Source organism: Toxotes jaculatrix, chromosome 14 (assembly GCF_017976425.1).
Source record: "Toxotes jaculatrix isolate fToxJac2 chromosome 14, fToxJac2.pri, whole genome shotgun sequence".
NCBI classification, from domain to species: domain Eukaryota; kingdom Metazoa; phylum Chordata; class Actinopteri; family Toxotidae; genus Toxotes; species Toxotes jaculatrix.
In genome coordinates, this window is record NC_054407.1 from 14,379,358 (window position 1) to 14,392,797 (window position 13,440).

Genomic DNA, 13,440 nt, shown 5'->3' on the forward strand with positions numbered 1-13,440 from the left:
CCGGACCACAGTTGTTTGAGAAACGAAAAGAACCTTGTGTTTTATATGATCGTCTTCATGCACAGGCAGGAGTATGCAATTGTGCATTTGTGTCCAGCAATGTGACATGCTGTTTGCCTTGCTGTGTGCACATGCATGGATGGATTGAAATGGAGTCATCAGCTGGTTAAGGCAGCACTCTCTTCCCAGGTGCCACTCTGTTAAAGGTTATAATCAATCTCCTGGCCTGTCTCTGCTATTGATGTTAGTGATGGAGGGCAGACCAGCAGCACCTCTGGGGATCTTATTAACAGGGCCATCTCATCGCTTCAAAATGTGATAAATATTTACCGCACGTTTTATTTCTCAACTTTCCTTCTCTTGGCTACTTTTTGCTCATTTTGTCTATTTACCACTCCAACACCTTTCTCACATGGAATCTGCAACATTTCCATAACCAGTCATCCATGTAAGGAGATGTTTACCTGACTCTTTAGAGCAGAGTTATTCAGATAAAATCATTCTGAATTAACCACATAACATGGTTAAAATGAAGCGCCTGCCTCACAAACGTAGGCATCTGGTCCCAATGCCAGAAAAAGGAGGCCTTAATTCATGGTGACATGCATGGCGCTGTATTAAGTCACAGTAGGTATATATAATTAAACACCCCATACCACCCATTTTCTTTGTTTCAGTGAGCGTCTCTGTGCCTTCTGTTACTGCGGTGGCCGTAGCCTGCTGGGTCAGGGGGATCTGCAAGCATTCTGCACCACGCCTGAGCTTGAAGCACTATTCATCCACAAGGTTGGAGGAGGCTCGACAAGCGATAGCAGTGATGGTGATAAAACCACTCAGCCAAAAATGGCTGGAGAGACCACCTCAGGACAGAAGGAAAAGGCGAAGTAAGTAGTCCTTGTTGACACTGTTGTCACAAATGGTTTGACCATCAGTGTTGGTCAGGACAGCAAAGTAATCTGTGATGTCTCCCTGTAGGAAGTTAATGAGCTGCATGAAATCAGAATTTGTTTATGGTCTCACTTCACTGATCGTTTGGTTGTTCCTGCATAAGCTGAACACTGGCAGGGAAATAACCAACACTGTGGTAAAGTCGTAATTGTGGTACAAGATCTTTATTTTGGTCTTTTGGAAATCTTTTAGAAAATGGAGACTATTACGTTGTGTGAAATTCCTCTTTGGTAATGGTAACAAACTTGTTGATAAATGCTCACAATTTTATGTGCTCGTTCACCCATACAATCAAAGAAGCATGCACACATACACAGACATCCTAAGCCAAAGGGAAGTCCTCAGTTAGCAGGTTGTGTTATGTAGTCATTCTACGTTTGAAGGCTAAATTATCACTTAGCTGTAGCAGGCATTCTATCTGTCAGTTCCCTGAGGCTCAGGGATGCCACATCAGGTGAGGGATGCACATGAGTCTTTTGTGTGTGTGTCTGTGTGTGTGTCTGTGTGTGTGTGTGTGTGTGTGTGTGTGTGTGTGTGTGTGTTTGTGTGTGTTTGTGTGTGTTTGTGTGTGTTTGTGTGTGTTAGTGTGTGTTAGTGTGTGTTAGTGTGTTTGTGTGTTCGTGTCCACGCATGCGTTCACACCATGCCAACAAAGGACCCTCCTCGGACACTCTTTGGCCAGCTGCCTAATTTGTTTTGGTCCTTTGGAACCATTTGGATGTCTCTCTGGGTTCCCAGTGACGTAATGGGCTGTGTGAGCAGAATGGGTCTGGCAGCATGCCAAGCCAACCAGTAGCTGTTGTGTTGTTGCAGTGTGATTGGTCATTGGGGCCAGCCCTCGGTTGTGCCATGCAAAGGCAGAGTAGGGAGCCCACTGCAGGAGGAGAAATTATATATTGATTTGTCAGAGAAGCAGAGATGGTGGACAAAAAAGGGAGAGACTGCGGAAATGTGAGGAGGTGGGACAAGACCATATCATAATTGGTGATGAAACTTTGGCTCTCAACAATACGTTGTCAAGGCTGTTTGTCATGTTTGTGCCATCATGCTTCCAAAAGCCAGTCTCTTGATTTTGGCCGTTGGTTTGTTTACTGGAACTTAGGTCCTTTTTAAATGCTAATGCTCCCTCTCCACATTTTCCGCATGCTATGCAGCTCACTAGTTCAAGCCAGGGACTCAGAGAAACACATCCTTTTCAACAGATTTTATGAGACAGAACAGCCAGCCTCTTGTGCACACGCCAAACAAGATGGCCCTCTTCCTCCTCCTCTCCCTCCTCCCCCACAGCGTTTTATTTGCTCTCTAACATTTTTCCCCCAGCTCATTCTCTCTGTCTTCATCTCTCTGCTTTTGTAAAAACTGCACACCGTCTTCTACCCTTTATGCCTCTGCTTTCGATTCATTTTTTAAGTTTATTCAGGCTGTCCTTGTCTTGCGTAGCAAATCTTTTAGCTGTCTTCTTTTATTTATTTATTTTTTTAAAAACCTGTGCTGACCTGCTTTCTTTGCTTACCGTTTCCTTTGTTCCAGTGGGTCTGAAAGCTGCGAGGAAGAACCAGACCCAGCCAGTCGATTTTGGGATGAGCTTTCTCATGTCGGCCTTCCTAAAGATCTTAAAGTCCAGTCTGTCTTTGAGTCAGGTAAGACCAACTGACTAAACCTTTTTTGTCTTTTTAACAGGAATTGGTGACACTTTTACTGGAGAGTTAACATTTAGATATGATTGCATCATCAGAAAATGTTTTAAATGTTGATATGAGTTTATCAATATTAATTTGACTCCAACTCTTTCTCATCGTTCCCTCCTTTATGTCTTGAAATTTCAGGGCAATGCTGGGCACATCAGAGTTGTGCCTTGTGGTCCGAAGGTGTGTGTGAGGGCGAGGGACAATCTCTGCTTAATGTGGACAGAGCCATTGACTCAGGGAGCACAAAGGTGAGTCAGGGAAGAACATCCGTGGACTAATAGGTGTTAACACCATCTTAATGTGTTGGGGCAGCAGGGAGGGTCTGCTTCAGTGAGGCACAGCAAAGCTGATGGATCAGACTGGCTGGTAAAGGTCGGCCTGGCAGCGTGGATCTCTCAGCTGTGAAAAGGAAAAGGTCACGCCACTCAACAGGGCTGAGCTCTCATGGCAGCTTAGCTCCTAGCGTTAGTGGTGGCACAGCTCACGGCTCTTCGATTGCGTTTGCAGCCCATTGGTCGTGTAGCCCATCAGCAAGTCTTTCACTTGATCTCCAGATTGGCTATTAGTGCACACCCATCGAACTGAGGAACTCAGGAATGTGATTGTCAGGGGTTTAAACTGGGGTCTTGATCCTGAGCTGAGAAACCAGATGAGTGTTTTTCCAAAAAGACATTAAAGGATAAAGGACTTAAGATAAGTCTGTCATAAAAAATAGTGTAGGCATGAGTTTGTTATTTCCTTGGATGTTTTAGGAATTTATTCATTCTACAGGACAAAGACATTTTAGACTTATTTTGTAATGTCTCTCTTTCTGCAGCACTGTGCATACTGTAAGCGCCTTGGAGCATCCATCAAGTGCTGTGCTGAAGGATGTGCTCAATGTTACCATTACCCCTGTGCTGGGGCAGCTGGGACTTTTCAGGATATCAGGAGTCTCTCACTCCTCTGCCCAGAACACACTGAATTGGCCATTCACAAATGTAAGTTGGATACAGTAAATTGTATTTAAAAAGCTATGGTGAAAATAACTTGATTATTTGATCTGAATTCATGTCATTTTATCAACTGCACTGTCTAAAATAAGTTTGTCTCCCTTATTTTCCTGACTCAAAGCCTGTTTCTTTAATTTCCCTGTCCATAGTTGTAGATGAGGTAAATTGCGCGCTATGTGATAGCCCAGGGGACTTACTGGACCAGCTCTTCTGCACCAGTTGTGGTCAGCATTACCATGGGATGTGCCTGGACATGGCCGTGACCCCTCTAAGGAGGGCAGGTTGGCAGTGCCCTGAGTGCAAAGTCTGCCAGACATGCAAGTGAGTCACCTTCCTACCCCTTAAATAACATATCTTGCACTGAATGTTTTTGTCCTTTCTATCCTTTCTTTTCCTCCTACTAATTTTCTCCATAGCTACCAGACATGATAATCACTGTTGGTTTGTTTACCTCTGAGGTTTGTGAATGTTTTACCCTGAATCTCTGTCTTAATAACCTCTGACCTTATTTATTTAAACAGCACGGGAGATCTGATAGCAATCAGCCCTGTTTGCTTTAGGTGAACACTGTCCATTGATCTAGCGGTTTTATATTTACATATCAATCCTAGAGATGCATGTTATTACTGGATAGCATGGTATCTTTCAAGATCAGTTGGGGTTTGTGATATATTGTCACAAACTGTAATGGATGGGGTGGCAATTGAGACTGATTCCAAATAGTCTGATTCCTTTGAATTGTTTAGGTTTGACAAAACAAATCCATTTATCATTGCCCGTACATAACATGTTAAATATTACCTGTATTTATAGAAATATAATGGAAATTTATCCGGTGCTAAGCCAGTGTTCTAGCTCGTCCTTCAAAAGTAGTATTTTTCTTGTGAATCACTATTGTATCTGTTTGGGAATGCTATGTTTAGGTATTGGCAAGTATACTAAAACTAAAACAAATAATGCATCTTCCATTTTCTGAAAAATAAGAACAGAGAGCACAAATTAGTTATGGGAGGAAAAGTCTGCTTCTCTATTCCGATTCATGCATTCACTCATTAATTAACATGATAAGAAATGGAACTGATATTTGCCACCAAACTGAGATCCATAGAAACAATCTGTCTATAGAAACAACAGATTCGTTCAAACAAAGGACAGAAAAAAGAATACACCTAATGTTTTCTAGCCTGGCTTGGAAAATTGAAGAGGGGGAAATGCTCAGCTGAGAACTAAAGCATTATGAAAAAAAAAAAAAAATTGTTCAGGAAGCTAAAGATGACAGTCCCAGAAAGAGAAACAGCACAGCTATGACTACTGAAAATTAAATCCTACTTGCTTTGTGCCCTTTATGTGCAGTATATCAAAGTCCTTTGCTGTCTCTTTACATACAGTCCTCTCTGTCTCTTTAAAGGAATCCAGGAGAGGACACTAAAATGCTGGTGTGTGACATGTGTGACAAAGGTTACCATACCTTCTGTCTGCAACCTGCTATAGACTCCCTTCCCACCAATGGATGGAGATGTAAGGTAGGAAAGACCTCCTGTGATGCTGGATTGCTTTTTAAAGGCAGTATAAAATAAGGGCAATGCTGGCTGGTATGTAAAAATAAAGTTGTTTGCTAGCCTATGGTACATGATCCCAAGAATTTTTTCTAGGTTTGATTTTGCAACAGGCTGCAAAACAAAATTCCCACTACATGTGGACACTAATATTCAATGGAAAAACATTCAAGATATGAATCTTGGCTCTGAGTAAAATGTCTACCACCCATGCGAATATGACTTTTTGGTGGTTTATATGTGCGCTTCCTGTGGTTAAGAAATGACTCACTGGCTGATCTTTAAAGGCTTCATTTCAGCCTCAGTGTGGTAAGATAATGTAGTGTGTATGCGTGTATACTTCCGTGTTCAAGTTGATCACACAGATCCCTAGGCACAGCCCCGCCTATCATCCTCCAGCAGCGTAAATGGCGTGCTTGTCACTCAGGCAGCTGGTTAACCCACCGCTCGATTTTCTGCAGCGGTGGGAGGAAGCCACGGCAATAGAGGCAGCAGGTGACGAAAGGTCTTCACACTTTGGCTCTCTGTCTGACTCAGCACAGGAGGAACACTACCCACACACATCCTTGGCACTTGCTTCTCCTGAGAACCCACCCCCAAACTCTGTCCCCACACACACGGTGGTTTTGTTCTGAGTGCAGTTGTCTTGCTGAAGTAGAGATCAATGAAAAATGAGTCATTGTTCCAGTTTCTGTGCTCTGCCGTGTTCCTCTTCATGTTGTCTACCATGTATGAGCTCCAGAATGGAGGGCCGTGCTTGGGGTGGGTCTTACTCCAGCTTAGTGGCTAGCTAGTCTTCTAAACTGCAAAGTCATTATATTGCTGAGAGAAAGTAAGTTTTGCTACACTTTTCTTGGGCAAAACTTTGTGACCATGTCTTGTGGTAATTAAGGAGAAAAACTGGAAAGATGAATCTCCATCTCTTTTTCTGATCTTCAAAAATCATTTCATTGCAAGTGTACTGAAGATCAAAATACTTGAGATGTTCAACTTTTTTCAAGATCCCAGTGAGATATCTTTGAGTGTGCAGCAACGCTTATACAATAGTTTTTATGATATTTGCTTTGCTTTCATAATACAGCATTCATAATATATGATAGAAATGATGATTAAATGTGTTGGAAAAGGATTGTCTGTACAATTGTGGCACAAAGGTCTCAGGCAGCTAATTTTCATTCCCAGCCTGAACAAAATACTGAGCAGGTGTAGAAGTGATGTCAAGTGTTGACCATTAACATTATGACACTATATTGCAGCATCATGCAGCTGTGTAAAACAAGCCTGATTATTTTGGTGGCAGTGTTTTAAGAATTTGATCATTTTTAATCTCAAAAATTAAAAAAAAATATTATAGTATAATAATATAATATAAAAAAATCAGTTAATAGTAGAATATTTGTATTGATATCCACTCATTAGGAGCTACTCCAAATGATCAGAAAATCACCTTGTAAATCCATTTCATCAAGCTCTGAATATACTGATATACAGATAAGTTCACTTGACCTCAAGGATTTTGGAGGTCAAAGGCCAAGGTTACTGTGATGTAATGTCCGTCCTGTTCTTATGAATGCTATAATGCAATAGTAATTCTAGTTTTTTAGTCTTGTTCCCTTGGTCTGCCTCATAAATTTGGCTAGAAAAGAGTTATGGTCTTAAATACACAGACACTCACTGTGGGCTTGCACAGCTTTCACACTTGTTTCCCATCCTGTGACTGAAGTGCCAAATCTGTGTGGCAGAAGCACTGTTATTCATACTGCTTTGGGTCTGAACGACTTTGAATGTCATGGTGCTGAGAAGGCCTACTTTGCTCCTCCAGAACTGCAGAGTTTGCATCCAATGTGGAACACGAACCAGCGGGCAATGGCACCACACCAGCCTGCTGTGTGAGAACTGCGTCCAAAATCAGGACCCTGCTCTGTGCTGTCCTTCGTGTACTTCCATCCTGGACCCTGAGCATCACAAAGACTTACTATTCTGCCACACTTGTAAAAGGTAATGATCATTCGTATTTAATTCCAGTGTCTAATAATAATCGCAACACTCCTTTTTTTTGGTCCTAGGTTTATTGTAGCAAATTGATGTTCCTTAGTAACACTAAGAAAACACCAGGAAAACCACAGTAATAAATATGTCACATTTTAGGATTGCAAAGAGATCTGTTGAACAATCCCTTAAATTCCTGTGCTCTCCTTTCAGATGGCTACACCTTGAGTGTGAGCGTCAGAACTCAGGCCAAGCAGAAATCCACCCCAGAGAGGACTATGTCTGTTCCAACTGCAGGTCTCCTGCTGCAGAGCAGGCGCTACAGGCAGAGGATATGGATACCGGCCCAGAGCTCAGTCCTCAGCCTGCCCCCATGCACACAGACTCCGAGACTATCCTACAGCTGGCTCAAAAGCACACGGACCTAGAACCTGGCACTCAGCTGCCTCCTGAAATGCACAATGACCCCAAACCGGAATTACTCGCTGTTCCATTGCACTCAGATCCAGAGCCTGTTCAGGCTACTGTCCAGGAGGAGAAGCTGGCCACGTCAGCCCAGAAGCCTGGTGGGTCTTTGTTCCAAAAAGGTTAGATTAAGCACAGGAAGATAACTGCTCTGATCTCTTTCCCTTCTTTTTAATCTTGAAGTCTTTCTTTGCCTCTTTTCAGAGGGGCCCTCTTGGGAATCTAATCTGTTTTATCACCATATTTATCATCTTTTGTTTTTGCAAGTACAAGCCAAGGAATGTAACTCTTTTGATATATATGAAATCATCTACAAAAGCACCAGGTTATATGATTGAAAATGAAAGACAATCTTAGTAGTTGAAGGTTCATTGACTCAGCCTCTAGCCATGCAGAAGCACTTGAAAGTTTTGGCTATGCAACACCAAACTGGGCTGTAGTGTCAGCCCTGATAAAGTTTTGAAAGTCGCAGTTGTTGCAGATGAAAGGATTGGGAAGAGAGTTGTTTGGACTAGGGCCAGAGAGAAGCTCTCCATCTTTTATTTGGAGCGTTTTCTGAAGACTCCCCAATAAGCAGATGGTGTCCAACTAGCGGCAGATTAAAGCGACTCCGCTGTCTTTGTAATTCTGTGTTTTGAAAATTAAAAGCACTTTTTTTCCTCTCTTCTTTCCTCCTGGGGAGGTAGTATGGTCTGCCCATGAATGTGAATGATAAACTAATACCTGAGCGCTTGTTAAAAAAAAATTATTACATACATTATTTTAGTTCATAGCGAATTAAAACTACACAGTGCAGTTTGAGGCAGAGATGGGCACTATGGTTGGCTGCGTACACAGTATTTCAACTTTATATCTCACTTTCAGTTTGACTCTCAAACTAGGCCAGACTTATTACTACCCCTTAACAGAGGGAGAGGTTGCTAAGGTTCTCTGACCATGTCTCCTGAAAAAAAAAAAGGTTTGTTTATTATAGTCCTCTTGTTTATTGCTGTGTGTTTGCCAGCAACAGGTGTGTGACAGTAAATCAAGACACACTGAGATGTGTTTGTTATACAGTAGCCCATGGCCTTAGGATTCAGGGACTTTAAACACCTAGGGCTGTTTGGGCTGCTAAAGTAACCATAATAATGGTTCTTTAACTCACTTTCAGTGAAATTTCTAGAAATAGCAGTGTTGTTTTTAAGTCAGAACCAATCGTGCCTCGATTCAAACTTTAAAAAGCTTTTAAAAGAGCATTTAGAAGCTGAAAATCTAGTAAACCCCATCCTTCACTGTGTCACAGTGTCTTTTGTTTCTGCTGGTCACAGGGTTTCTGTTACTTGTTGTGGTGCAAACTGTACAAATAATTTGAGTTACATGATGCTGGTATCTGCTTGTTTGAAGTTCAGGGGTGCACTTGCACTTTGTGAGGTCTGCCGGGAAAGCAGTGCAGCATCAGGGAAAGAAGCAGAAAACTTGGGGTAGCAGTGGTAGCTAGGCTGCCTGCTCTTGTCTAGACAGCAGACTCCAGTGGCAGGAGAAAATGGGTTGGAGTAGCATGATGTTGATGATATCAGATCCCCTGTCTCCAAACCTGCCTTTAAGCTACACTGGCTCATTCATGACTGCTCACGCAGCTTGCTTGCTTGCTTGCGCTGCTCACCATACACATGTTCTCTCTTTTTACTAGCCTTTTTCCTGTGGTCATGAACTGCTTAATCACTGGATTTAGCTGGCAAGGCAATTCCTCCCCCACTGTGGTTTTAAATATGTTTGGAGTGCACATATGATCTGTGTATTGATTTGAGAAGAGCGTTTGGAGGTTTATGATGAGCAAAATAACATTCGGTCAAGCTTTACCCATTTTTCAGTCCGCATGTCAAAATGCTCTCTGCCCCGTTATATATTGTTTGGGACTGCAGGTTGTAGCCTCTGGAATTGAATGGTAAAATTTTGTGTATTGATAGTCCTGCCCCAAATAGGAGAAGGAAATATATTTTGATAATGTGCTGGAAATTATGTGAGATCATGACTTTGCTGCCAACCTGCCCGCACTTGTAATGTAATTAAAGTCATTAACCAGAACGGTGTATCACCTGCCGGGATTCTCCACCACTTGCAGTTTAACAGCAGGCTTACCATGACTCAACCGACAGACGCATTCTGTGAGTGCAAGTTAGACCTCACTTAAGGGCCTCTTCTGCTTTAATCAAAGCCAAGTATTTATATAAACCATCACCGTATTCACTGTAGGAGATATAGGAAGCAAGTGTGTTAATATGAATGAGAATGTGTGTTCAGCTTGGTCAATAGTTGAAGGCTGGAGATGGTTGGAAGCCCATCTCCTAATTGACTTTCTGGCATCGGCACCGGATGAGCACCTGCAAGCTGCACAGTCATGAGCCCAGAGCACACAGACCCTGGGATGTTGGTTGTCATGGTTACTCCCTTCCCTGGCAGAGATGCTTAGCAGGTGCATGTGTGTGTCAGGATCAGTGTGACATGGGAACTTGTGGATTGAAATGGTGGGTGCCTCGTTAAGACTAGGCTATCTGTACTGTCAGAGGCTGTCTGGCAGAATATTGGCTCGATGTGTGGATGCCTGATAGCCAGGAATGACTAGTTCTATTCATACCAGACTAGTCCAATGCGTTGATGTCTAAAAGCAAGGATAGGAGACACTACAAAACCAAAGAGAGAGAGCGGGGATGGGGGACACTAGATTAATACCAAATGTAGCCTGATACACGCTTGTCTCATTGTCTTTTTATGCTTTGTGACAGCTTGTAACTCGAAAGCCATCCCCTCCAGTAACACCTCCATTTCAAGGCTCATGAACAACAGACCGTTAAATCTGAAGAGCGAAATTAATGTTACATCTCTATATAATGTCAAATCTTTTTCTACTTACACTAATATAGAACCATATAAAATTCATTTTTTTCCATTTAGAGGCTCAAGAGATAATTGGTGATTTGCACCAAATGGTTTTATGTGTTAAATTATGGGTTATAAAGAAAATTGCCTGTGTTCACCTTTTTTTTTTTTTGGGTTAAGTGGTTTCACTAGAAAGAGAAGATATTCATTTTTTTCTTCACAACTTAAAGATTCACAACACTGAGGAGTCTTGTTTGTTTTACCCTTTTTTTTAAATAATGGGTGTTGAGTTCAAACAGTCAGGCGACAGAAAAATAACCACTACCTCTTTAAACAATCATTCATGTTTCAAGCAATAGTAGAGAAACGGATTGGCCATTTTTGACAATTGTTCAAAAATGTTTCATAGACTAAACAATTAATCTGAAAAAATTATCATCAGCTTAATTGAAAACAAAAATAATTGTAGCTGCAACTTAAACAGGTGGTTTGACGCAAGCAGGTTTTTTTTACTTTCCATCGGGGTGACTGCCAAGCACCCAACCCTGACATTTCCTTATGATCTGATTTCTTTTTTCCCTTACCACTTTAGCTTAATATGTTCAGTCTCTCCAGGCTATTAGTTTCTCTTTTCACCTACAAACATTGAGTTTTTTTTCCATATATAATCTCATTTTAAATGAATCTTCTTTCTTTTAGAAGTCTCAGTGGAAGCAGATGTTGAAGGGCAGGTTATTGAACCTTCTGTCAACAAAATCCTCACAGAATTAAAACCAGGTTTGTATATGCATCTTATTCACTTTTTTCATTGATTGCTGTTTTTGTTGAATGTGATGCTCACAGTTTATTCCAAGTGTTTACAGTTACTGTTAGACAAGGCCATTGACATGGAGTCTCCACAGCAATTCCATATGTCACTTACATTAATGACAGTTTGCACTAATGACATTTCTTTAGTGATGCTGATCACTTGAAATCTCTTTGTTTAACATTGTATTGGTTTCAGCTTGTATCTTTTTTCATCTGTTAATGAAATGATCTACATGGTGTAAAACTATACAAATATGTTCCTCTGACCACTGTTTTTTTCCCCCTCCCACAGAAACAAAGCCAGCAGCAAGAACCCAGCTCACATCTACAGAGAGTCCCGCGTCTTCGACAGCGCCCAGCCAGGAGCCGGAGTCTTTTCCAGCCCAGCTCTCTACAGAGGCTCGACAGACACAGGACACCGCGTTACAAATCAAACCAGCAAAGACAGAGGCCTGCCCTGAACAGGACATGGCCAACCCCAGCACAAAGGATTTTAAGGCCATCATCTCAGCCACCAAAGAACCAAGTACTGCATCAGTACCTTTCACGGACCAACCAATGGAAGTCTCACTATCCCAGCCTTCGAGCGTGGATGTAGTCAGGGCTTCTTTTCTGGAAACCGCTCCAAAAGAACTTAACAAGGAGAGGAGGGAGGGTATTTTTCACAGGAACCTGGCAGAGACTGTTAAGCCCTCAGCCTCTAGTACATCAGAGGAGATGGACACCACACCAGAGAGCAAGCCTAATCTGTCATTTCCCAGCCTGTCTTCAGAGGAGAAACCCCTCAAGACGTCTGTGGAAAGGTTGGCTGAAATGGTTTCCTCTCCGTCTCACTCCTCCCCTCTGCTCCGAGGGACATCTCCCAGAGAACCACCGCAGACCCAGATCCTACCTTCACTGGGTGACCACAGCAGCATAATGCTCACCACCACCACCACCCTCATACCACTCACCCCAAAGATTGGAATGGGAAAGCCAGCTATCACCAAGAGGAAGTTTTCTCCTGGGAGGCCACGAGTGAAACAGGTAGGACCCTGGATGTCACGTCACAACGGGTCACTGATGGGTTTGGTGTCACTGTCTGTCTGGTATTTTACTGTCCCCGCCAAAATAATATACTCATGGTGTGTAGGATAATAATTGGTGCTCATACCTTGTGTACCATCTGTGAAGGTGGATTTTTTTTTTTTTTGATGGCGCTGAGTTGATTGAATCATTTTGTATATTAGGATATGTTTTTCAGTTATGTTTGAATGGTAAATGGTCTGCGTTTATATAGCGATTTTCTAGTCTTATTGACAATTTAAAGCGTTTTACACTACAAACCACATTTACCCATTCTCACACATTAATAAAAGGCTTTCCTATACCAACCACTTTTCCAGCGCACACACACACACCAATGATACATTGAGGGCAATTTGGGGCTACATTTTTTTCCCAAGTACACTTGGACATGCAGACTGGAGGAGCTGAGGACTGAATCACTGACCTTCCAATAAGCGGACAACCCCCTCTCTACCTCCTGAGTCACAGTTTTTAATTTTGTTATACCTTGCAGTACCCTATTCAAGCATAGCAGGAGGACAACATGCTAAATGATGCTCTCTCTAAACTCCCTGTGCTCTCTTCACATGTTTGTGCACCACATGACTAGTTAGTCACAGTGTTCATACAGAGCTCAGTTGAGGTATTAATTATTTCCAGTAGGAACTGTAGTTTTGTATTATGCCTGAAACACATTTTACTGCCAGTCCTCTTCACATTCCACCTCAGCCTCTGTTCATCTCACATCCATGTTACAAACATGTGCCACTTGATTGTCCCATTGAGAATGAACATTCATCAAGTCACAAATTACAGTGACCATTACCATTGTCATGTCTTATCTCCATATTACATCATCGGTTGCAGCGGGTCACTTGTGGCTGTGAAAAAAAACTTCTTAATATTAGCTTCTCAGTGTCGCTAAAACAAATTCTAATCGAGTATCACTGACACAGAATGTAGACTCTCTCAGACAAATAATAATGGGAATTGAATCACACCCATGGCTATAATATATTATGAATGATGCTGGTGAGGATAGACTAATTTAGTTTGCAAAATGTATTTTTTTTCCCCCGATATATCCCA

General features: G+C 42.0%; 1 protein-coding gene across 7 annotated transcripts in view; it reads left to right on the forward strand.

Annotated features, from left to right (window-relative positions):
- Positions 1 to 13,440, forward strand: part of kmt2cb (lysine (K)-specific methyltransferase 2Cb) — a 57,468-nt gene that overhangs the window by 12,514 nt on the left and 31,514 nt on the right. For 5 of the 7 annotated variants that reach the window (XM_041054748.1, XM_041054751.1, XM_041054749.1 and 2 more), the window contains exons 5-14: positions 678 to 884; positions 2,479 to 2,588; positions 2,775 to 2,884; positions 3,454 to 3,616; positions 3,778 to 3,949; positions 5,037 to 5,151; positions 7,007 to 7,182; positions 7,387 to 7,760; positions 11,194 to 11,271; positions 11,597 to 12,330. In XM_041054748.1, the coding sequence (XP_040910682.1) occupies positions 678 to 884; positions 2,479 to 2,588; positions 2,775 to 2,884; positions 3,454 to 3,616; positions 3,778 to 3,949; positions 5,037 to 5,151; positions 7,007 to 7,182; positions 7,387 to 7,760; positions 11,194 to 11,271; positions 11,597 to 12,330 (2,239 nt within the window). The remainder of the gene's footprint in view (positions 1 to 677; positions 885 to 2,478; positions 2,589 to 2,774; positions 2,885 to 3,453; positions 3,617 to 3,777; positions 3,950 to 5,036; positions 5,152 to 7,006; positions 7,183 to 7,386; positions 7,761 to 11,193; positions 11,272 to 11,596; positions 12,331 to 13,440) is intronic. The other 2 variants (XM_041054750.1, XM_041054752.1) reach the window with 1 other exon arrangement.